Source organism: Zeus faber (genome assembly GCF_960531495.2).
Source record: "Zeus faber genome assembly, chromosome: 4".
In the NCBI taxonomy this organism is placed as follows: Eukaryota; Metazoa; Chordata; class Actinopteri; order Zeiformes; family Zeidae; genus Zeus; species Zeus faber.
This window is the reverse complement of record NC_137191.1, coordinates 37,904,237-37,915,214: the sequence shown is the minus strand read 5'-3', so window position 1 is coordinate 37,915,214 and position 10,978 is coordinate 37,904,237. Positions and strand designations below refer to the sequence as shown.

The window sequence follows — 10,978 nt, the reverse complement described above, 5'->3', positions numbered from 1 at the left end:
TCGAAAAAGTTTAATATATACAACATGGAAAAACATTCAAAAACGACATACTATACTATGTCAAAATCTTTTTTAAATATTGTATGTGGAAAAACACCCAAAAACAACATACTACTGTGTTGTAGAAATGTCAGAATATACAATGCTGAACTACATTGAAAAACGATATACTATGTTGATAATGTCAAAATATACTAGGCCGAAAATATCGAAATACGACATACTATACTATGTTGAAAAAGTTTAATATAAACTACGTGGAAAAACGACACACTATACTATTTTGAAAATGTCAAAATATGCTATGCTGGAAAACACTGAAAACGATGTCAAAATTTTTTAAATATACTACACCCAAAATCTCCATACTATATTTGTCGAATAACGTCATAATATACTGTGCCAAAAATCATAAAAAAAGACATACTATACTAAAAATGTCAAAATGTACAACGTGGAAAGACCCCTTTCTAAACGATGTCGAAAAATGTCAAAATATACTATGTGGAAAAACAGCATACTATTCTATGTAGAAATAAATCTAAAAACGATGTTAAAAAAACATCCAAAAACAGCATACAATAGAATGTCAAAAAATGTCAAAATATACTATGCTGAAAAACATTGAAAAACGACATACAATACGATTTCAAAAAATTTCTAAATATACTATGCTCAAAAACACCATACCATACAATGTCTAAAGAGTTAATTATATACTACGTAGAAAAATATCCCCAAATGACAGACAATACTATGGCAAAAAATGTCAGAATATACTATGCCAAAAACCTTTGAAAAACTACATACTATACTATGTTGAAAAAGTTTAATATATACAACATGGAAAAACATTAAAAAACGACATACTATACTATGTCAAAAAATTTTTTTTATATACTTTGTGGAAAAACACCCAAAAACAACATACTACTGTGTCGTAAAAATGTCAGAATATACAATGCTGATCTACATTGAAAAACGATATACTGTACTGTATGTCGAAGATGTCAAAATATACTGAGCCGAAAACATTGAAAAAACGACATACAATGTTGATATTGTCAAAATATACTAGGCCGAAAATATTGAAATACGACATACTATGCTATGTCGAAAAAGTTTAATATATACTACGTGGAAAAACATCCCAAAACTACATACGATACTATGTAAAAAAAAAGTTTAAATATACCATGTGGAAAAATATTGAAAAACCACATACTATACTGTGTCGAATAATGTCAGAATATACAATGCTGAACTACAATGAAAAACCACATACTTTACAATGTCGAAGATGTCAAAATATAATAATCTGAAAACATTCAAAAACGACATACTGTGTTGATATTGTCAAAATATACTACGCCGAACATATTGAAAAAGACATACTATATATTATATCAAAAAATTTCAAAGTATACTATTCTGAAAAACATTGAAAAATGACATACTATACCATATCGAAAAAGTAAAACGTATACTACGTGGAAAAACATCCCAAAACGACATACTATACTATGTTGAAAATGTCAAAATATAGGAAGCTCAAAAGCGCAATACTATACTATGTTGGTTCGAATCTTACCTCACTGGGCGCTCGTTCAGTGTGACATGGCGAGGCCAGCTGTCTGTGCCTCACAACCTCACCACAGGGGTGCCCCAAGGCTCGGTGCTAGGACCCCTCCTCTTTGCCATATACACCACCTCACTGGGCCCCATCATCCGCTCACATGGCTTTTCATATCACTGCTATGCGGATGATACTCAACTCTATCTGTCCTTCCCGCCCGACGACCCTACTGTCTCGACGCGGATCTCGGATTGTCTCGCTGACATATCCACATGGATGAAGGATTATCATCTTCAACTAAATCTGGCGAAAACGGAACTGCTGGTCTTCCCGGCCAAACAAGGTATTTATGACAACATTGATATTAAAATCGACTCTCTATCTCTTGTTCCTACCAAGGCTGCAAGGAATCTTGGTGTCATTATTGATGACCAACTGACATTCTCGGACCATGTTGCCGCCGTCTCCCGGTCCTGCCGCTTCGCACTACTCAACATCCGAAAAGTCAGGCCGTACCTGACCCAATATGCCACTCAACTGCTGCTACAAACCTTGGTGATGTCCCGTCTTGACTACTGCAACGCCCTCTTAACAGGCTTGCCGGCCTGTGCGGTGAAGCCACTTCAGATGATACAGAATGCGGCGGCGCGACTGGTGTTCAACCAGCCAAAGAGGGCACATGTCACTCCGCTGCTCATCGAGCTCCACTGGTTACCTGTAGCTGCTTGGTTACCTGTAGCCGCTTGGTTACCTGTAGCCGCCCGCATCAAGTTCAAGTCTCTGATGCTGGCCTACAGAGTGATTGCTGGGAATGCTCCCGCCTACTTAAATGCTCTTGTAAGAGCACATGTTGCCCCCCGGATGCTGCGCTCGTCAAATGAGCGTCGCCTGGCTCTGCCGGCCATACAGCCACGGCAATCCAGGCTATTCTCATTTGTAGTTCCACGTTGGTGGAACGAGCTGCCAAAAATGACCAGAGCGGGGACCTCCCTCTCTGTCTTTAAGAAGCACTTGAAGACCCAGCTCTTCAGTGAGTACCTCCTGTCCTAATCTACAATTACTTAGCACCACCTTGCAGTATTTATTGTTACACCAATGTTGTTGTTACACTAATCTCTGTCGCAATGTAGCTGAATGTTATTCTCCCTTGTAAGTCGCTTTGGATAAAAGCGTCTGCCAAATGACTAAATGTAATGTAAATGTAAGAATGTAAAAATATACTGCGCCGAAAAACACTGAAAGACGACCTACTATCTGATGTCGAAAATGTCAAAATATACTATGTGAAAAAACAGCATACTATTCTATGTCAAAAAAGTTTAAAATATACTATGCTGAAAAACACTGAAAAAAGACATACTATACTATGTTGAAAAAGTAAAATATATACTATGTGGAAAAACCATCCCAAAACTATGTTGAAAATGTCAAAATATACTATGTTGAAAAACATTGAAATACACCATACTATATACTATGTCGAAAAAAGTTTAAAATATACTACGTGGAAAAACATCCAAAAAAGACGTACAACAATGTTGAAAATTTCGAAATATACTACGCTCAAAATCGCAATAGAATACTATGTCCAAAATGTCAAAATATACTACGTGGAAAAACATCCCAAAATGACATACTAAATTATGTTGAAAATGTCAAAATATAATATGCTGAAAAACATTGAAAAACTACATACAATACTATGTCAAAAAAATATATATAAATATAAATATATATAATATAAAAATATACAATGTGAGAAAACATCCCAAAACGATAATATTTAAAATGTCCAAATATACTATGCTGAAAAACATTGAAAAAACCATATATTATACTTTGTTGGATATTTCAGAATATACTACGCTCAAAAACGCAATACTAAACTTGTTGGGTCACATTGCAGTTCGTATCTTTACAGCTGGGTAAATACAGAACTGGCAACTCCGCATTTGATTTATTTCAGGTTCTGAAGGTAAACATCATTACCATTATGGGTAAATATCATTTACATAAATGTAAATTGAAAAAACAGTAAATCCTCCTAAACTTGTCTTAAAAATGAATGTTGGAACTCAGAATAATCAATGTCTAAATGGATTATATGACGTCTAGTCTTTGGTTAAATTCCATGAGTTTACGTTTTGTTTTGTTGTTATTGTCAACCCTCCCAGAGTTTTTCTCTGCTTTTATACTATTTATGTTCCAATGCATATGTGAGTATGTGTATATATACACATTTATATAATCAGGACACGTGTGTCTTTATAGTTATTTGTTTCTTTTTCAGTCCGTCAATATCATTTGAATTTAGAGTTGCTGACCGGACTGTAACCAATGACGGACGCACGGAAGAGGAAGTCTCGTCCCGGATATCCGCTGGCTGCAGCGGAGGCCCATCAGTATTGTCCGTTGTCCTCAGAGTGCGCAGGAGCTGCTTCGGGTCAGTTCGTTCATTCCATTCCATGTATGAATTATGATGTATGTTCCATATCATCCTCAAGGGGCGTGATTGTGGTTCTATAATCATATAATAGTATTAATTGTCTGTGTTGTATTAAATATACATTTAAATCCTCCTAAACGAAACTTAGCTTAACTTACCTTCAGTAATTACCTCACAGTTTTAGTAGTAGTAGTAGTAAAGTAGTGGTAGTAGTAGTAGTAGTATAGTAGTGGTGGTGGTGGTTGTAGTAGTAGTATAGTAGTGGTGGTGGTAGTATTAATAGTGTAGTAGTGGTAAGTTGGTTCTGCTTGACGGAAGCCTTAATGATTCAACCAATAGTATGAAAGCCTTAATGATTCGACCTACAGATGTTCAAAATGGACGTGTGGTCTTAAGACGTTGTGCAAATTTGCTGTATCAAAGCAAACATGGAACTAGACATTTTGATCCAATCTGCGATCGATACAGAACCAGCGAGTGAATCAATCATCGGTATTAAACATTCCATCCATGTTTGTGTATTTTATTTGTTGTATTGATTGTATTTTTATTTATTTTATGGATTTAATATATTCATAGCAGTCGGTATTGGCAGCATGCAGCCACAGACTTTTTATCTAATTCATCCTGTATTTATATTTTTATTCATATTTATGGTCCCCAGAAAAACACCTGCCAAGTGTGAAATAGATCAGATGAATGGTTGTGGAGATCGCAGGACAGACAGAGACTCTTGCCTTTTTAGTTCCAAGATATGTTTAGTCTTTAGCTTTTTGTCTGAACAACAACAAATTCCTTGTTTATGAAAATATCCTCCACTCAGTGAATCTCATTCTGCTCCACAGACAGTCAGAGGGTCAGTCCATGGCGCCTTGGAGGCTCCTCCCCCCCTCTGAGTGGCAGAAACACGTGCACCACTTTGTCTCTGTGACGACGCAGCAGCATCAGCACCACGGCTGGATCCACACCGTGGACCCAGTGTCCGCCAGGTACTGGACCAGAACTTGGAACCGACTCAATTCAACCAGGGCTGTGCCATGTGGACAAACTCTCCTCTCCCCATATACATGTTTTGCTCTATTCAATTCAAGTAGTTGATAAAAAAAAAAAAAAAAAATTTCACATGGTAAAGCACATTTAGATTTGTGGTGCAGCATGGGAAAAGACGCTTGTCGAGGCTCTCAGATTAGCGGTAGATAAGATGAGCGACATAGATATAAAAATCCTTTTGCCAACCCTCTGAAGATGTTCTTTCATTCACTGAAACGCCATCAGCAAACAAAAAGGTTCTTGCAATAATCCATGAAAGGTGTCAAGCAATTTGATGAGTCCTTATCAATGCGAGGGATTTCCTGATGAGATGAAATGTAATGACATCACCAAGGGATGGGCCATGGTTACGTAGCCTCCCCGACATTTGGTGACAGTGTGAGAAGCGTTTCTCATTTCAAAAAGGAGAAGTTGGAGGCGTAATTCGCTCTCACAGGAATGTTTGAACACTTTCCGTCCTTTGTGACGGAATGAGCCGGATGGTACGTAGCAAATATGGGCTAATATTCTTCTATATAAACACATTTTGTTTAAAATATTTTATTGGAGTCATAAGCATAGCAACATATTGCTGTTTTGCTGCCCCCCCCCCCGTGCCATTCTATCGTTGCCGTCTGTTCCATCTAAAAGCAGCATCAGTCGTTGAGCAACAATAAACAGTTCTTCAGCCAATTCCTTGGCGTCGACGCGCGCAGCCATGTTTGTTTTTCGTTATTCCAGAAGTCTCCATTGACAGTACTACTTCTTCCTGTCCCCTGTTGTTCCGGCGAGTACTACTACTTTGTGGTTGGGTATTTTTATTCTCGACACACCCTGCGGCCCACAAACACTCCCGTTGATACAATAACAACAAGACCGCAGATTGTTCAGTTCTTATCAATAACACAAAATATGAATCCGTTAAATTATTAGCAATTAATCGATTAGGTCGGTTAATTTTAAACATCTCTAATGAACACTTAAAAAGTTGTAAACAAAGGACGGTGTTTTTTTTTCTCCGTGTGCAATGATTGGTCCATAAGTAATTAACCGAAGAGCCATGTTTGTTTACATTGGCTCCCACGAACAGATAAGGTAAAACACAGTGACTCCAAGTGATGTAGAACATTGCAGTGAAGCAGTTGTGGTGAAAGAAACGTCATAAATAGTTTATAGATGTAGTTGTATATCATATTGCACAGCCCAACTAACAACCAGGGTTTAGGGCTGGCTTGCTGGGCTCTGGTGTTCCCCGGCCTGATCTCCCCTCTTGTTGCAGTGTGGTCCTGCTGAGTTTCGGCGGGGACGGCTGCTCGGTGCGGGTGGTTATGGGCGACGCTGTCCAGCAGGTGGTGCTACTCCAGGAGGCAGATCAGGAGACGGAGGAGCGTCTCCACGCCACCTTCCTCCCTGATGACCAGATCTGCGTGGGTGACGCAGAGCTTAGCAGCCGCCGTCGGAGGCTCCTCCTCTGGCTGGAGAGGAACCGCGTCCCGGTGAAGGAGGAAGGCAGCGTGCTACGTGTGGCTAACGTGCTAACGGTGGACGCTCCATACGCAGCACAAGACTGCAGCAGCAGCAACGAGATCATCCTGTCCAGGGTCCAGCGACTGATGGAGCTCCTCCCCAACGACATGCCCTCTTCCTGCCTGACCCCTAGCCAGGATACAACGCCACTTCCTGTCTAACTTCCAAGCAGCAGGCTTGTGAATAAAGGTTTTGAAGGTGGAGGTTAAACCAGCAGATCGTGGCAGTTGTAAATATTGTTTAATAGTTGAGTTGTGACTCTGCTCAACTTGTGTAAATAAACATTAACTGTTTGAGATGTGGTCTTATTGTAAACTGACTGGGTGGAGTCAACCTCGCATCACTGACCTGTAATACTGACACTGTCCTCAGCAGCCTACACCTTGAATGCCACTTGCAGTCAGACAGGTGTATGTAAACATTGTTAGTGCTCTGATTGGTTACAAGGTTCAAACTGCACTTCCTGCTTCCAGTTGGTTTCCATCAGTGGTGGAGTTGTTGAAAGAAATGCATTCTGGGATATCTGGATCAATGCAAAAGATTCTAATTCTGAAAAATTTGGTTGAATTAAAAAAAAAAAAAGTTTTGCTTCTAGAGTTGAACCCCTCCCCCAGTTCTCCTGGAGACTTCGCCTTTATTCCCTTGTTAACAGAAGGCAAATCAGAGTTTTACATTTCATTGGCAAAAAGACAATCAGCTGTTTGACGACGTACCTCTTTGGTGTGTGTGTGTGTGTGTGTGTGTGTGTGTGTGTGTGTGTGTGTACTGGCACATTAAGACTGAGCCGCATGAAGCTTCTGGACGGACTTTGTTCAGAGCGAGGGAGACAGGTCAGTTCATACATCCATGTTTCATTGAGTCCAGTCAGAGTGCAGGCTCTGCGCTCTCCAGCAGGGGGCGCCCTTGGCCTGGAGCCTCCCTCTTGTACGTCTTGGGGGGGAGTTTGGGGACCCCTCCCTCCATGCCGCTGTGCCGTGGGGGCACAGGGGGGCCGGCGGGAGCCGAGAAGTCAACGTCCGACGGGGGAGGAGAGGGGAGGAGCTTCCTCTGGCCCAATGAGGGGGACGGCGTGGGAGGAAGAGGGGGGCTTAGGGGTCCGAATGGGAGGGGGGGAGGCGAGGACGAGGGGGGGAAGAAGGCCTGAGGGCCTCTGGCGCGGCCCTGTGGGGGAGGCAGGAGGTGCAGGGGGGAGGCAAAGACGTCGGGGGTCCGGAGGGGCTCACGGGGGGGCAGTGTAGGGGGGCTGTCCGGGGGGGAGGCCGAGAGGAGGGAGGTGCGGGGGGAGTACAGCTTGGAGGTGGTGGGCTGGCGGGGTGGGACGGCGGGGGGGCTGTCGGGATGCCTGGAGGTCACCTGGGGGGGGGGGGGATGATCAGTGAGACACGCCATTAACCCCAACAGTCAGCTGGATGTTTTGTCCTTTACTAGTAACATCCCCTGTTGCCCTGACAACCCCCTGACAACCCCCTGTCACTGTGACTACCTCATGACAACCCCCTGTCACTGTGACAACCTCATGACAAGCCCCTGTCACTGTGACTACCTCATGACAAACCCCTGTCACTGTGACTACCTCATGACAAGCCCCTGTCACTGTGACTACCTCATGACAAACCCCTGTCACTGTGACTACCTCATGACAAACCCCTGTCACTGTGACTACCTCATGACAAGCCCCCGTCACTGTGACTACCTCATGACAAGCCCCCGTCACTGTGACTACCTCATGACAAGCCCCTGTCACTGTGACTACCTCATGACAAACCCCTGTCACTGTGACTACCTCATGACAACCCCCCGTCACTGTGACTACCTCATGACAAACCCCTGTCACTGTGACTACCTCATGACAACCCCCTGTCACTGTGACTACCTCATGACAAACCCCTGTCACTGTGACTACCTCATGACAACTATCCGCCGCCCTCATGACCTCTTGTTGCTGTGACAGCAACAGTACAAATGCAGATCTGCCAACCTTGATAAAATACTGAGCACCACAACAGTGTCACAGGAAGTCTCTGTGATGTTAGTAACTGCAGCTAAAAGTTATACACACACATGTGGTTATACCATATACAGTATACGCATTCATGTTGTTATACTATATACACATTCATGTAGTTATACTATATACAGTACACACATTCATATAGTAATACTATATACAGTATACACATTCATATAGTAAGACTGTATGCAGTATACACATTAATGTAGTAATACTATATGTAGTATACACATTTATATGGGAATACTATATGCAGTATACACATACATGTGATACTATATACAGTATACACATTCATTTAGTAATACTATATGCAGTATACACATTCATATAGTAATACTATATGCAGTATACACATTCACATAGTAATACTATACAGTATACACATTCATGTAGTAATACTATATACAGTATATACATTCAAATCATTAGGAAATACCTCTTCAAATGAATCATGTAGTTAAGTTGCAGAACATGTTTACCAACCAGAGATGCACCGATTGTAATTTTCTTGGCCACTTTGATTTCTGATATTTTAAAAGTCTGACCTGCAGATTCCAATTTGGGGCGATTCAGAATTTCATTAAATTGTATGTGGATAATAAAACATTGACTATTAAATACACATAATACATAATATACAATTAATTGTCCTCATTGCCAATCATGTAGATTTTATATCCATGATTGGAGAAATGTCATTTTCTTATCATTTGCTGTCATGGGGAATATCTGCTGCACGTTAATAACAATTACACCACGTGATCTGATCACGCTCACGTGACAGGAACAGCTGCACACACACTCCACCCTGCATGTTTCTGATTTTGACACTGTTTATTATGGTTCATTATTCACTATGGAACAAAAACAAAACATGAAAAGCTCACTGAGTTCCAATAAAATAGAATATGGCACGGTCACCAAGTGTCAGTAGAATGCAACCTGTAACTGGGTACAACATGGAAATGCCCAGTTCAAACTTCAACTGAAAGTCTTTCACTATGAAGTGCAAATATACATTTATATTAAATTTATATAATACTTGCATTCCAAAATAAATTGCCATCGACGGTACGGAACGACTGGTTTTACGGAGTGACTAGTCAAGCGTTTGAAAAAAGAGTGGAACATTTACATTTAGTCATTTAGTCATTTAGCAGACGCTTTTATCCAAAGCGACTTACAATTATTCAAACAGTGACGGACGCAGCCATCAGGAGCAATGAGGGGTTAAGTGTCTTGCTCAAGGACACTACAGCATGCTAGCAGGAGGAGCCTGGGATCCAACCAGCAACCTTTAGATTACAAGCGACCAGCTCTACCTCCTGAGCTACCGAACCTTTCATCACTGACTCAGTCTGCCACCAAATATTCAATTAATCTATCATCAAGTACATCCAAACAGAGACATTTTCTTTCTTTCTCTCTTTTTTCAGCATCGACTACGTTACATTACGTTGGTATCGGAGCCTTTCTACGAGTACAGTACAAATATATCTGACACTGATCAGTGGGTTTTATATGTTACCGTTACAGTTGCTTTGTTGTTTTTGTTGTCTGCTTTGTTTTAACTCTCCCACTCACCCTGTGACCTCACACTTCAGCGTCACACCTCGTGGATAATAAAGTAGAGGGAGGGGCTACAGAAGCACAAGGTCGTAGCCTCTGCTCCAATCCCAGGGATGTACTTTAAATACCCAGTACATGGAGCTACTGTTTTGTATTGATTGATTGATTTCCATCATTCAATTACAATATATATACATATATATATATATATATATATATATATAGTGGGGCAAAAAAGTATTTAGTCAGCCACCAATTGTGCAAGTTCTCCCACTTAAAAAGATGAGAGGCCTGTCATTTTCATCATAGGTTCACTTCGACTATGAGAGACTGAATGGGGGGAAAGAATCCAGGAAATCACATTGTAGGATTTTTAATGAATTAATTTGGTAAATTCCTCTGTAAAATAAGTATTTGGTCACCTACAAACAAGCAAGATTTCTGGCTTTCACAGACCTGTAACTTTTTCTTTAAGAGGCTCCTCTGTCCCCACTCGTTACCTGTATTAATGTCACCTGTTTGAACTCGTTATCAGTATAAAAGACACCTGTCCACAACCTCGAACAGTCACACTCCAAACTCCACTATGGCCAAGACCAAAGAGCTGTCAAAGGACACCAGAAACAAAATTGTAGACCTGCACCAGGCTGGGAAGACTGAATCTGCAATAGGTAAGCAGCTTGTTGTGAAGAAATCAACTGTGGGAGCAATTATTAGAAAATGGAAGCCATACAAGACCACTGATAATCTCCCTCGATCTGGAGCTCCACGCAAGATCTCACCCCGTGGGGTCAAAATGATCACAAGAACGGTGAGC

General features: G+C 41.0%; 2 protein-coding genes across 3 annotated transcripts in view; one reads left to right on the top strand and one right to left on the bottom strand.

The window, feature by feature from the left end:
* Positions 1-3,957: 3,957 nt before the first annotated feature.
* Positions 3,958-6,866, top strand: gemin6 (gem (nuclear organelle) associated protein 6). The gene is made up of 3 exons (XM_079998476.1): positions 3,958-4,019; positions 4,868-5,011; positions 6,331-6,866. The coding sequence occupies exons 2-3, from the start codon at positions 4,887-4,889 to the stop codon at positions 6,737-6,739; spliced, it is 534 nt and encodes a 177-aa protein (XP_079854602.1). The 5' UTR covers positions 3,958-4,019; positions 4,868-4,886; the 3' UTR covers positions 6,740-6,866.
* A 568-nt stretch (positions 6,867-7,434) lies between these two features.
* Positions 7,435-10,978, bottom strand: part of sos1 (son of sevenless homolog 1) — a 33,214-nt gene continuing 29,670 nt past the window's right edge. For both annotated transcript variants that reach the window (XM_079998474.1, XM_079998475.1), the window contains exon 22: positions 7,435-7,931. In XM_079998474.1, the coding sequence (XP_079854600.1) occupies positions 7,443-7,931 (489 nt within the window). In that variant the 3' untranslated portion in view covers positions 7,435-7,442. The remainder of the gene's footprint in view (positions 7,932-10,978) is intronic.

Excerpts from the sequence above, each read along its gene's own strand:
- gemin6 (XM_079998476.1), top strand. The coding sequence starts at position 4,887 with ATGGCGCCTTGGAGGCTCCTCCCCCCCTCTGAGTGGCAGAAACACGTG. Across the intron at positions 5,012-6,330 it reads GTGGACCCAGTGTCCGCCAG|TGTGGTCCTGCTGAGTTTCG; the intron begins GTACTGGACCAG and ends CTCTTGTTGCAG.